A 14,690-nucleotide genomic window follows, 5' to 3' on the forward strand; every position below is an offset into this window, starting at 1 on the left:
CTATTCGTTATTTGTAAGATGCCAAACACAAAAGAAAAGTGTCCTGAATCACCCTGGTGAACAAGGTAATTTGGGACACTTTAAATAAAACTTAATTTCAAACATTTGAATTTTGAAGCATGCATGATTGCCATGATGATAATGATGCAGACTGCAGAGCTAGTATGGAATATATCTACTTGGCAAGCCGCGACTGAATTTTTCGAGCCATGGTTTTATGGATTTGCCAGCCGTGATTCCATTTCTACGAGCCATGATTCTATTTCACCGAGCCGTGAATTCCATATCTCGGCCATGAAAAGCCATTTACGAGGTGCGAATGCGAATTTATTTACAAAGTTTATGCACGTGTTACCCCAAATCTCTAATTTTACCCTTAAACAGTCAAACGGCAACAATAAAATTTGTCTCTACTGTAAGTTCAGCACGTGTTAATATACAGTCTGACCGCTTTGACATGACCGCAACTATGCGCGATCTTCAACAAACGTTTTGTTTATTTGTTTACATTACGATGTTTATGTTTTTTCTGCAAGATATTTTTGGCGGAAACGGTAAAGCAATGCGGATTGCGGAAGTTGAAAATTTTATGAAATGACATGTTTGCGAAGTGCAAACCGCAATTTTTTAATCAAACAAAAATTTATGACATTCGAGCCGCGAGATTTCATACCTACTGAAATTATATGATATTAGAGCCACGATATTTCAGACAAAAATAGGACTTTTCCAGACTAGCTGCAGAGTGTGTTCATCCATTACAAACAGCCTCAGACAGGACTCTAAACTCTGAAGTCCTCCTCTTCCTCTGTAGATGAATGACATTTTCTTTAATTTGTGCATGTTTCTCCTTTATTGATATGATATTATCATATTCATATAGCAATTTATAGCCTATTATTGATGTGATATTACCATATCCTCCATATCCATGGTCCATGCCCCATGGACACATGCCAAATGATGCCATTGACATTGAGCAGCCCTGAGCACTGAGCATAGTGGAATTCTATGAAGAGAGGTACTTATGGCGGTCCACCGCCGTGCGGCGGTCTTAACCCTTCACAAGGCCCCATGCCCTAGGCCCTTGGGCCCATCTTGCAAGTTGCAATGGTCTAAACTCAACGGTTCAACCCCATGGTCTCATCACAACTCCCTTTAGAAATATGTGGAGTTTCGAAATTGATATAAATAAATCAATAAATATTTGAACTGGGAAATTCCTTAGTTACTTATGTTGGTTCCAGAATGATATCAATGACGTAAAAAATGACAATGACATTGGTTAAAGCCTCAGCCATGATTCTAGCTCTGCTCAGTCCTTACACTTTTACCTCGTAATTCATGATGTTAGAACTTCGATGTTCAAATGTTGACACTACTGTCAAGTGTCAATATCACAATCAAAATTATTTCACAATAAGAAATATGTTATAATATCACAATCAAAAATATTATTCATAAATAACCATCGATTTCAATGCAAAACTGTTCGCATCTTTGCTGCAGTGTCGTGATGTCCAGGCTTTGACCTTATGACCTTATGATGAGTTCGGGACTTCCTAGTCCCAGGTCACGCTGATGCACCGCCTTTGTCATCCTCTGTCTCCGAGTCATCGTCGGATGTAACGTTGGGCGTGTTCCGTCTATTTGCCCTCATTTGGGCACGCTGATGCAAGATGCTGTTGCTTGTCACTTGCTGATGGTAGTTTCCCATTACTGGACAATCCGGGATCTTTCTCAACCAATTGTCCAGTTGTCTCTTGAATGTTGCAAGGGTAAACTCCCCTCCTCTCAGCACTTTTGGCGAGGCATTAAAGAGCCTCCGTCCTACCACGGACAGTGATCCCTCACAAAGAGTCTGTACTCTGGCCGCGGCTTGGTTATTAAATGGGCGAATCCTGCACAGTCTCCCCCTTCTTTCGTTGTAATATGTCCTTATTTTGGAGGTCTCACTCTCAAAGTTGGGATCCAGTCCGTTTATCATCTTCCAAGTGTACAGTATGATATACCTTTCCCTTCTTCTCTCCAGTGAGTACAGTTCCAGGTGTTTCAGCCTTCCCCAGTAGTTTAGGTTCAGCTCCCTCATGCCGCTGATCCTGTACGTGAAGGTACGCTGCACCAGGGTTGGCAATGATTAAATCAATATGATTAAATCATGTGATTAAATCACTTGACTTTTTTATAAAAAAAATAATGATTTTTTCGATTTTTTTTATTTTTTCATATATTTACAGATATTGAGTGGCAGTCTTTAATTTATATTGAGGTATTGTTATTCATGGTTTAGTATAAATGTACTATGAATGACAAATTGGTATATAAACTTGTTGCCTTTAGTGTGTATTAGGTTCCAATAAATTGAATGTTTTTGGTACAGAGGCATCAAGAGTGCAATACATTGTACGTAGCTAGCAGCTTAGCTAATTCTTATAAGGCTATAAGTAGTCTTAACTATTTGACTATTTGTTATATATTGATTACAATATACAATTTTAATGTGTTAGCTAGCTTATACATGGTGGGGCAGAACTGATTAAACAGATTTGAGGCAAAATAAAAGAGTAATGGAGGTACATAAAGAAGAAAGTTTATTTTCCTCATGATTAGCATAACATACCATTTAAAATACTTATGTTTTGAAAACAATATCATGAAGATGGGGTTTGTTTGCTGCATCACACTGTTGGAGTTGTTCTTGGAAGTTTCCTACAGCACATTCACACATATGGCAAGGTATGGCCATAACCTCTGCTGCAATAATCTGTTCCCTTAGCTGTGGTAGGGTGTGAGGACGACTTCTGAACCCCTTTCTTTTAGATGTCCCCAAAGAAAGAAATCGCAAATGCTCAAATCAGGTGACTTCGCAGGCCACTGTAAATCACCCCTCAGAGACACCAGACCTACGGGAAACATGCATTTCAAAACATTGAGTGACATTCGAGCTGTGTGAGCTGTTAGCTGTAGCCCCATCTTGCTGGAACCACACGTCTCTCAATGCTTCATTTTCAACAATGTTTTCCATCATGGGCTGCAAGAAATTTTGCAACATTGCAGCATAGCAATCGGAATTCACTGTCATGGTTACTCCGTCCTCTGAGAATGACTCCAACAGTGTGTTGCAGCTAACAGCCCCCATCTTCCAGATATTGTTTTCAAAATATAAGTATTCTAAATGGTATGTTATGCTAACCTGTAGGAAAATGAACTTTCTTCTTTATGTACCTCCATTACTCTTTTATTTTACCTCAAAACTGCTCAATCGGTTCTGCTCCACCCTGTATATTGAGAGGTTGAGATTGTATTGACCTTTTAGGCAATTAGAAAGATTTTCCACCCTAATATGAGTATGGTATTCTAATTAAAATATAATTTCAATCTTTAAATATGTTAATTTAAAACTAGAAATAAAACAATTACAATTATAAGACTATATATAAAATAATTAAATGCAGTGAATGGATATAAAATATTTGAATTGTGCACATGTTTATTTCAAACAGTGTTAGCTCTGTCTCTTATACACATCTAGATGTGTATAAGAGACAGTTCTTGGGGTGCGTGATTTTAATTCGTTTCTGTGAAGTTCATTGCTTATCGTTCGTTTGGTTACTTGAATTCCTGAGGCACTCAGGTGACTTTGCAACTCTCCTCGAGTAATCTGTGGATTTTCTTGGATTTTTCGTCCCAATAATCTAGCAGATCGTGCAGAAATCTTCCTAGGAGCACCTGCTGTCTCTTATACACATCTAGATGTGTATAAGAGACAGCTATTAGATATGCAAACTTTTTAAATCTTTCTATTGTGTTATGTAGCCTAAGTATTAGGCCTTTAATGCCCATTGACAAAATTTTTCTATGTCAAATAGTTTTTGAGTTGTGGGGGTTTTTGTAAAAAAATCGAAAAGTGGTCTAAGTTACCCCGCCGGTCTAAGTTACCCCATTTTACGGTATAAGGGTTGCATAGAAAAGCAACCTGTTACAGTGGTGCGACCGACCAGTTAGTAACATCGTACAGTCACTCACTGCAGTGAGTACTGAGTTACATTTTTTAGAGCTAGTAAATGTATGATTTCTTAACTTCCTTTATGCTACGTATACAGGAAAAATAATAAGGTTTACACCACTATTTTTAGTTTTGCAATATTTGAATTGGTTTTGTTGCCATAACATTTTTATTTCGTGGACTGTCCTGATTAACCCCATTGGTCCCTTATTACCCCTTTTGATGATATACAAGTTTACAGACGTGTTATTTATGTATTTTAATTATTTTTAAATTGTTGATGATTGGAATAACTATATATGTACAGTTAAAGAGGTTGACTTAAATCAGTTTAGTAATTTTAAAGCATGTTATTAAACAAGCCAAGTTTGACTTGTGTCAAAACATGCATATGTGAGGTCAATAGTCAGTACCTACCTTAGGTTTACTCACCAGTATGTGCAGCAGTGCAGGTTTCTCCTCTTGGTTTTCATGTAGTTTTAGGAAAATTGATGACTTGGACCTGCCATTGTTAAAATATGGGACATGGTTAAAAATATAGGCAGGATATTTATTTTTTTCTCCTCTGCCACCCTCAAATGTACTATCTCAAAATATGCTCCCCCTCAGCTGCTCTTAATCTTTTAGTATCATTTGCTAGTTTTTGCTTAAATTGATAATGCTATAGCACAGTTAGGCTCTGGAAGGTTCATTGAAAACTTAGAATTCACCTTTGGTCATCCAGGTAGCATTTGACAATAATCCTTAGGCCCCTGGGCTAAAGTGGGTAGCCAGAATAACTACACTGTATGAGTTTTTGACAACAATGCTCTCCTGTGCACTCTAAACAGTCTGGCACCCAGGCTTTGTAACATATTTTCCATGCACTCTGTCGAACAAAACAGTCATGCCTATGCCATACTGTTTAGCAGTGACGGTTAGACTTATTTTATTGTCTCTTATTAAATCAACAACTTGGTCTACTTCATAGCCTGTATAGTTCCTGTAGGTGTGAGAGCCCTTTCGGTGCTTTGTCCATATTTGGGGTTGTTCTGTCAAATTGCAAGAAGTGAGATGGGGTATGTTGATAGGGTACAAAATTTGTGCAATTTTCAGCACTTACTTTTTGTGATGCAAATTGTCCTGTGGTAAACATAAAGAATATAAATCTTTATTGCATTTGTAGGTTATCTCATGGTACCATACTTCAAGAGACAACAAATTTTTTTTAAAGCAAGAACATTTTGAGTTATGGGGCTTTCCTTTCTTAAATGTCAAAAAGGTCCAAGTCACTCCACTTTACAGTAAGGGTTTGTTGGATGATGAGAGCTTCTCTTTACTTGTGCTTACACTTACATTACAGTAGTCAGTTGATGCCCAAGGTTCCTACAGTCAGCATTCTAATAGTTGTGAGCATGGCATGCAATGGTGTGCTGCTCCTCATTGGGTATTATGTTGAAAAATCCTGTAGATAGTAGGTAATTTAGAATCAAGTTAAGATGGCATTATGATTGTCATTGATGTTAAATGAATTATCTCCTACGGTATCTGACATTAATTAAACTATATGATTAAGCATTTGAATTTCAAATTTACTTACTGTTTTTAACTTTTTGAGCTGGAATAAATAAAAAATTCTGATGTAATTGCAGATCATTGCAGGTTCATGATAAGCTACCCTTGCCTGGCCCTTATCCTAAGTGAGAGCAAATAACAAAGCAAGATGGATGCCAATGCACTGGATAACACACCCTCAGAACTGGGTAAAGTGTTGAACATTTTACTTGATGAGGCCAAATATGAGGATGCCTGTGAAGAAATAGATAAATCTGAGCACTGTAAAGACATTGTCAAGCAGGCAATGGAATTGATTCCTTCATTGGCACGGCGGATACATAACCACCCAAATAATCTTGAACTTGGTCATTGCATTCAAAAGCTTCTAGCCAGCATAGCACAAAAAGGAAAGATCAAGGAGGTTGTAATGGCCCTTTTGGTTGAATTAGATTCACTCAAGAATGACCAGGACCTGCTAATAGCACTAACTCCTCTAAGCATAGCTATGATGCGCCAGTGGACACAGAACTGTAGACTGTCAGCTTCCCGTTGGATATTCAAAAGTGTGATTGACCGTCTCCAGAAAATAAATCTGCCAACCAATCATGATTTTGAATCCAAAGAACAGCTCCTGTTGGATTGTGATCCTTCTGTTATAACTCTTGTTGAAGCCCTTGAAGCCACAATCACTTTTTTTAAGTCATTTTATTGCTTACTTTTGGAGCACGAAGACATAAAGTTTGTAGATAGCCAAGCAGATGTAAGAACCTTCTTAGCCAAAACATTGGTCCATTTGTTTGAAAGACCTCTTACATACTTAGATCTTTACTGTGATGAGAAGATTGCAGAAAGTAACTCCTGTCGACTGGCTTCCAAATTAGTTTGCATGATTAATGTATTACACCCAAATCCAATTAAATTTCTAGAAGGTATTGTGGGGACAAGCAAATGTCTTAGAGATAATGAGTTTGATGAAGATGAGGATGAAATAGATAGCAGTTTCCCTCATCCATTGCCATCACAAGCTCTAGGCTGTCTATTCTACTGCTATTACTATGCACACATGTCACATATGCTGCCCTGCGTGCACCACCCACTCTTTGTGTTCCAGCAATGCCTGCCAGTGTTGTGTGCATTATTACGGGTCCCAGAGTACCTCCCACTGCACAAGGGTGTGCTGCTGGCACAGTCTCTGGTCAATGCTTTGGGTGCAGAGGCTGTAGATATGGTCTCCTTGGACATGCCCTGCCAGTATGAATTTGTGCAGCTCATGTGTAGTGTCATAACCAGAGCAGACAAAAAAGAGCTCAGAATATATGCCTTTGAAGTGTTCAAGAAATATGTGACCATTCTAACCATTGGAGCACGATACCGTATATTTGAGTACCTCTTGCAGACTCTTGATCATGCTGGACTTTTAGGTTTTACTGTAACTGAGATCAAGCAAAACATCTTTCTGAGCTTGAGAGACCAGACTGACTCTATTAAGAGAAACCCTTTTGTGGGGAGTGCCATGTGGAAGTTGGTGTATGAGTCATGCAAGCTGCCTGATGGTGAGACCACTGATATGTTGGATTACAGTGATAAGATCCTTGCTTCACTCAACCTCCTAACATTCCTATTCATACGTGCTAGTAAGTGCAACTTTAGAGAAGAAACCTACACTGAAGCAGACAAACAAATGCAAGAAAAGTTTTCTTTGTTGGACATGCCATACCACTTGCAGCACATTGAGGAAGAATTCTTGTCTCCATTGAGAAATGGGCTACAACTCTCCAGAGAACACTATGAGCAGAAGCTTAAAATGATGGAGTCTGGGGAAGATCCTGGTGATGAAGACCATGACCTTGAACTGTATGCTGGAGGCGGCCTCATGCCCGGGTTCTCACATGACCAGAAGGTTCAGGTCATGCGGTTGTCCCTGTCACGCTTTGATATGATCAACTGTGTGTTAGCTCAAACATCAGCTGCTGTTGAGCAGCTCAATGAAGCCATCAAATCTGCAGCTAAGACAACCCAAGTACAAGCTCCAACATGCTGATCCTCTGACAAATACGACAAGCTTTATGAGTTGAGACTATGGTTGTGGTAGTTGTTTCTATCTTATCATAGAATAGGAACAAATGATCAAAGTTTGGTGGCAGATTCTGTGGAAAATTATGTTACTTCAGATGAGCATAACGTCATGCACACCTTATTGAAGCAATGCCAGGATATTCTTGATATTTGATGATGCTGGAATTTGCTTGGAGAAATATTGCTAAATTTGTGTTGTAGTGCATGAATGCTTCTTCTTGTGGCACTTAGCAATGACCTAGCAACTTTTTTGTTGATTATTTTTGTAAAATATATATGATGAAAATATGTTGATCTCATTAATGATTATAGTAATATTTTTCTTGTTATGTGATATGATATATTATTTCAATCATGTCTGAAATAACAAGCTAAACTTGATTTGCTACAAGCGTGTGGGGAAGATATTAAGCAAGTGTAAAGTAACATTCAAGATGAAATGAAAGGAGAAATGGTTGTGTCTCTAATACATTCATTGCTCATAGAATTTATCCTCCTTAATCAACTGCATTGTTTACACTGCTTTACTATTCTTTGTTTACAGTAAATGAAATGAAGCATCTCCCTCCTACATACAATTCCTTTTCTCAATGTCTATTATCATGCAAACAACTGAAATATGATGCATTTTAGTTTTAATTTTTAATAAAAAATCTTCCTGAAGTATAATCTTTGAATAAATTGTGGAATATAACTGATTTTTTGCCCTGTTTAATGTATTTAAGTTCAGTGTGGCAAGTTTTTGGTAGGCCCAGGGCTTGTATGAATACCCTGAGTACCTGTTTTTTCAAGAATTTTGACTAGAAAAAGATATTTTACAAATGCCTGTGGAAACTTGGAAAAAGTAGCTCAACCACATGAATGTCTTATCTGAAAGTTACTGCTTGTTACTTTACTCCTGCACCCCTGGAGGTGATGCTGATGACGCTGTCATGAGTGTTGCTAGGGGAACTAACTCTCCCCGGGATGTCCTGAGTTCTGTGATGTCATTTTTATTGAATCACACTGTGATGCAAAATAAATGTCCAATTATATGCTAAATAAGTGATGAAACCTGGTCCGCATAGGCACATGATTCAATGAAGTCAAAACTTGATATTTCCAGTGCCACTTACCTTCTGGAATGTTTTCCCTCAATTGTGACTGGAATGAAGTTTCTTCACTAGAAATTAGTGTCCAAGTTGCATTTCACTCAGCCAATTTGATTTTAAATCCACAGCACTTGAAAGCTTTTATTGCATTTAAAATACTTAGTACCTACATGGGCATGATTTATGTCATAACTCGGTTTGTATGTCAAGGAAGTGCAAGCAAAAATCCTACAAAACTGCAAAATCTTGATAAAGCAGGAAAGCTGCATGCTAATGCAAAGTGTTCAGGGCTAAATTAATGTCTAAAGAAAGTAAGAATGGCTCTAGCATGCAGCAGCAACAAACATGGCAAGAATAAGAGGAAACTGTTTTTGTTCCAAGGCTAAGTTCATGTATGGAAACAAGTTTTATGTAAAACACAATTGGAAGTGAAAATCAAGTGGAAGGGGCTATAGAACAAGAAACTTGCTTGTGCATCCTTCTCATGCCAAGCAGTACAACGTCCTGGTGTTTGATAGTGATTTTTAAGAGTTTAGCCTCCACAACCAGGATTTCTGACCTGCAAATTTTAGAGTCCCTGCTCTCTGTATATTTTTGAATGGAATTCTAGTTTTAATGCCACCTGCAATTCACATCCCCTAGAAACTGAAAATAGACAGGTAGACAGGTTTTCCTACTTTTGTTTACTTCATGTTTATTTTTTTTCATTTGTTTATTTAGGTTTTAGTATCTTCAATGTGGATTTAGTTTACTAATTGTTTGTACTGGTGTCCTAAGTTTTTGGACTGACAATGGAGCTGGATTCCAAAACATTTGCTATCATAAGAAATGGTAACTTTTTTGGCTTTTTTTTTTTCTTTTAAATTCTTGATCCCCTGTACTATTGTTAAACCCACAATTTACTTATGTCTGAATTGAAACTGAAAAATTTATTGGATCAGAGGTATATATACTAAAACTGCGTAAATGGTGAGTTGACAATGAATTACTTCCTTGACCAAATGAAGCCACCAGGAAAAGTTATTATAAATAAATAAGTCAAGTGTTGGGGCTTCTATTAAAATTATTAATTTTGTATAGAGGAGATTGAAGGTATTTTTAGGTTTTCTGCCACTGACCTTTCAATATCTGCACTTGCTTATTGCTTGCTCTGTCAGGTCAAGCAATCCATTGAAGTAGTTTTTTGTAGCTTTTTCTTCCAGTTTCTGTTAGCCTTCCCTATTGTGTTCTCTGTAATGTCGAGGCTTCATTACTGCTCACACGCATGAGTTACTGGTACTGCTCATGATAGCCTGTGCAATGATTTGTGGCTAGACAGTTAGTAAGGAGAGTCAAATTGGTAAGGTTTGCTGTTGTTTAGCTTTGCAAGTTAAATGAAATGATTAGTATCCCAAATTTCTATTGAAGCACTGCATTTTGGCACAGTTTCCAATGGTAAAAATGGACTTCTCATGCGTAACATGGTTTGTTAATGGCAATTTTATGAGTCCCATATGCCTTCACTAGCTGTGGTTCTTGGTGTCAATAAGAAAGGGCCCAGCAGGCATTCGGTGGTTGAATCAACGTTGAATCAACTACGCATTACAACATTGAGATTGGGGTGAAAGGAGGTTTAGAATGAAAATTGAAGCAACATCTTTCATGCAACGTCGTACTGACGTTACAATTCAATGTTGAATCAATGTTGCTACTACGACGTTGCTGCAACGTTGAATTTTATGGTTGAATCGACGTTGAATCAACTACACATTACGACATTGATATCGGGGTGAAAGGAGGCTTAGAATGAAAATTGAAGCAACATCTTTCGTGCAACGACGTACTGACGTTACAATGCAACGTTGAATTGATGTTGCTACTAAGACGTTGCTGCAACGTTGAATTCTATGGTTGAATCGACGTTGAAACAACTACGCATTACGACATTGAGATCGGGGTGAAATAGGTTTACAATGAAAATTGAAGCAATGTCTCTCATGAAATGTCGTACTGACGTTACAATGCAACGTTGAATCAATGTTACTACTACGACATTGCTGCAACGTCAAATTCTCTGATTGAATCAACGTTGAAGAACCAACCTGTTTTTCGTCCGTGGCAGGATTCGAACTCGGGATCGCTGGAGACCGCGCGACGCCTTAGCAACCTTGACCACGGCAGCTCGCATGCATGAGCAATAGAAATAAGCTAAAGAATTGTTTGACTCCTTGAAAATTGAACTGCATTCTCTGGTCATTAATCGTACAGTTATATATATGTATTTCATTCAATGTTTGTGTGATAACATTAGTTCCATGCTGGTAAATAGCTAAACATTCAACGTACCGATATTGACCATTTTTCAACGTTGAAATAAGGTTGTTTTCCGTCCTTTCTACTTTTAGTCAGATTTCAACGTTGATCGGACATTTAATTTTGGTTGTTCAGCATTTCAACCTAAAATCAACATTGGTTGAACGTGTAAAAATAAATAAACATTCAACGTACCAATATCGACATTGTTTCAACGTTGAAATAAGGTTGTCTTACTTCTGTTCTAGTTTTGGTCAGATTTCAACGTTGATCGGATGTTTAATTTTGGTTGTTCAGCATTTCAACCTAAAATCAACATTGATTGAACGTTTAAAAATAAATAAACATTCAACATAAGGTTGTTTTACGTCCCTTCTAGTGTTGGTCAGATTTCGACGTTGATCAGACGTTTAATTTTGGTTGTTCAGCATTTCAACCTGAAATAAACATTGATTAAACATTTAAAAATTAGTAAAAATTCAACATACCAATATCGACGTTATTTCAATGTTTAAATAAGGTTGTTTTACGTCCCTTCTAGTGTTAGTCAGATTTCGATGTTGATATGACGTTTAATTTTGGTTGTTCAGCACTTCAACCTGAAATCAACATTGATTCAACGTTTAAAAATTAGTAAACATTCAACGTACCAATATCGACGTCATTTCCACGTTGAAATAAGATTGTTTCACATCCGTTCTAGTTTTGATCAGATTTCGACGCTGATTGGACGTATAATTTGGGTTGTTCAGCATCTCAACCTGATATCAACATTGATTTAACGTTCAAAAATTAGCATAAATTCAACGTACCAATATCGACGTTATTTCAACGTTGGAATAACATTGTTTTATGTCCCTTCTAGTGTTTGTCAGATTTCGACGTTGATATGACGTTTAATTTTGGTTGTTCAACATTTCAACCTGAAATCAACCAATAATCAACATTGTTTCAACGTCAGATGCCTGCTGGGGGGCTGTCAGTCGTTGAAATGAGCTGGAATTTGTCCCCTTGTGCTCCAACCATTAAGTGCATCTCCCTGTTTTAGCAAATTAGTAGAGCATCTAATGTTTATGTCAATTGTTGTGTAAACGTAAAAGAAACAATGGTAGTTGTTTCAAGTAACCTACCACATAGAATGTATTGGAAAATAGTCATCTTCATTGAGGTCTTTTGTTCCTTAGTTACACTATTTCTCTGCTCTCAATAAAATTCTGTCAAATTTGTTATTATGCTAAAAATCATTGCATTCTTTTTCAATGCTTTGGGTACATATATCTAACAGAAATTAATTTCTCCCCCAGTTTTAACTATTGATTCTATACTTTTGCTGATTATTTAGTAGAGAGAAATTTATCAGCAGAAATTAATTGAAGTAATTATCACCCATAAAAATGTTATGTGGGTTATCTGCTCCCCTTTCTGCCCTCACTAGGTCTTACCAGAGCCAGTGGGTCACATTCACTCCCCTGACTCAGTTTATGGCACACCACACTTGTTCCCATATAGCTACATGCAATGCACAATCTTTCATGCACAATGTGGCCACAAACCCCAGTCATTGTCATGCTGTTTGCATGGTGCAGCAGCACAGTAACTGTACTGGGCCAAAACTGAAAACCCCGCACTCTCTGTATATGAGAGGCTATACAATTAATCATTTAAATAATAATACAACAACTAGTAGAATTGTTGATCAGATCATAAGACAGGGTTTCAATGAACGTTATCTTAGTACCACTGCTGGTGCAGTACATAATGACTCACACAGCAATCATAACATAAGTAATGGGGCAAATAGTGACAGCAGCAGCAGTAGTGATACTGACGATATGTCGGGGCAGGAGTCATATGGTAGTGTCAGTGACGTGCGTGCTGCGGTCCTGGACGCTGCCCTGCAGCATGTACCCTTGCTTGGATGGACTGAGGCTGCCATTGCCAAAGGTGGGTGTGGCTTGTTCCTACATATAAATTTTCATGTTGATGTAACCAAGTCAAAGATGGTAGGATGATGAATATATTCAAAAATAAAATTTATTCCTCTGTTGAAATTTCTCCCAAACTTGTTGAATGTGGCCTTATTCACTGACAACACTTCTGGCTAGTGAATGCATGTTGATATCACTTTTTCTTTAGATATTATGGTCACAGGTTTAGGTATCATCTTGTAGGATATTGTGTGTCATTGTCATAATGCATTTGCTGCTGAATTTAAACTTGAAGCAGCTCAAAACATTTTATTTTAAGATTCATTAAAACCTCATCTGCCTTTATGTGGGCCAGAGGAGGAATCCTACTGAACAACTGTACATGTTTTGTTGGCAAATGACAGTATTGCGTGCTGGGTGCTCAGGTGCAGAGGAGCTTGGGTACTCATGTGCTGCCCACAGCCTGGTGGAGGGCGGGGGAGCCGAGCTGTTCCTGTGGCTGCAGCGACGTCTCAATCAGCAGGTCGAGGAGCATCTGGAGGAGTTCACTCTACAGGGAGGAGAGAAAAGGTGATCAATGCTGCTCTCTCTATGCAATTTAGTGCAGGAAATATTTCAACATCAATTTACTGAAGTACATTGCAAAAAATGTTTGAGCAGTAATTAACTGAAGAAATTTAGAGATTAATGCTTCTACTAACTGAGAAATTTATGCAAATGGTGCTTGGATCTCTAATTGACTGAAAAATTGGTTATCGATCATAATTTTCTCAAACTAGTAATTTGAGTGTGAAAATGTATTTGAATTGTAATTTGCTTGCAGTTATTTTGGAGAAGATCAATGATTTTTGCAATCTTAAGGACTTGGGTGTTGGAAAGACACTTTTCATATTTTACTTGATGTAATTTCTATCAAATTGTAATTTTTATTCTTAGAAAGTTGATCAGAAGTGATGGAAATTGTGAAGAAATTCTGTTGAAATATAAGTTAATGAGAAATAAATGTGAAAAAACAGTAGTTCTTTTTATAAGTATTGCTCCCATTATGTTATTGATTCATAATATTTATGCAGGGATGTGATGCTAGAGGCCCTGAAGCAGCGGCTGCTGCTGCTGATGCCATACCGCGCTGTGTATGCTCAGGGCCTTGGCACCCTGGCCACATCTCCTTCCCTGCTGGGGGAGTCCATCAGCATCACTGCCAGCCTGGCCGACATAGTCTGCCACTACAGTGGCAGCAACCAGCCTGATGTGCGTGGTTGTTGACTTTTGCATTGGAATTTCTAAATATATTGTGCTGACTGCTGAACTTTAATGTGCTGATAAATTTGTGCTGAACTTGAGATTTTGATGCAGCGCTTTTCACTATTTTACCATCCATGCTGCTGCCCTGCTCCTACTGGCCTGCAAGCAGCAGCACTGCAGCTTAATTTTCATGTTGATAGTTAATTAATTATGTTACTTTTACAGACAAGCTGGTACGTTGACAGAGCTTCTGTTGCTGCCGTCTACAAGCTGACAGAGCTCTGTTACCTGCAGGACCAGAGTGCTGACTGTCAGGTGTGTAGTTGCCAGACGTCTGACTGTCAGGTGTGTTGTTGCCAGACGTCTGACTGCGTTGTGTTGTTGCCAGACGCCTGACTGTCAGGTGTGTTGTTGCCAAACGCTTGACTGTCAGGTGTGTCGTTGCCAGACGCCTGACTGTCAGGTGTGTTGTTGCCAGACGCTTGACTGTCAGGTGTGTTGTTGCCAGACGCTTGA

At 38.2% G+C, this 14,690-nt stretch overlaps 2 protein-coding genes across 2 annotated transcripts in view; both read left to right on the forward strand.

Moving 5' to 3' along the window:
• Positions 1-5,595: 5,595 nt before the first annotated feature.
• Positions 5,596-7,889, forward strand: LOC108674744 (glomulin). The gene has a single exon (XM_018162713.2). The coding sequence runs from the start codon at positions 5,709-5,711 to the stop codon at positions 7,581-7,583; it is 1,875 nt and encodes a 624-aa protein (XP_018018202.1). The 5' UTR covers positions 5,596-5,708; the 3' UTR covers positions 7,584-7,889.
• A 4,115-nt stretch (positions 7,890-12,004) lies between these two features.
• Positions 12,005-14,690, forward strand: part of LOC108674745 (ubiquinone biosynthesis protein COQ9-B, mitochondrial) — a 4,303-nt gene continuing 1,617 nt past the window's right edge. The window contains exons 1-4 of the mRNA XM_018162714.2: positions 12,005-12,945; positions 13,355-13,499; positions 14,003-14,180; positions 14,400-14,489. Of these exons, the coding sequence (XP_018018203.1) occupies positions 12,396-12,945; positions 13,355-13,499; positions 14,003-14,180; positions 14,400-14,489 (963 nt within the window). The 5' untranslated portion in view covers positions 12,005-12,395. The remainder of the gene's footprint in view (positions 12,946-13,354; positions 13,500-14,002; positions 14,181-14,399; positions 14,490-14,690) is intronic.

This window comes from Hyalella azteca, unplaced genomic scaffold (assembly GCF_000764305.2).
Source record: "Hyalella azteca isolate HAZT.00-mixed unplaced genomic scaffold, Hazt_2.0.2 contig8914, whole genome shotgun sequence".
NCBI lineage: Eukaryota > Metazoa > Arthropoda > Malacostraca > Amphipoda > Hyalellidae > Hyalella > Hyalella azteca.

Bases quoted from the DNA above. Each gene is read 5' to 3' on its own strand.
- LOC108674744 (XM_018162713.2), top strand. From the start codon at position 5,709: ATGGATGCCAATGCACTGGATAACACACCCTCAGAACTGGGTAAAGTG.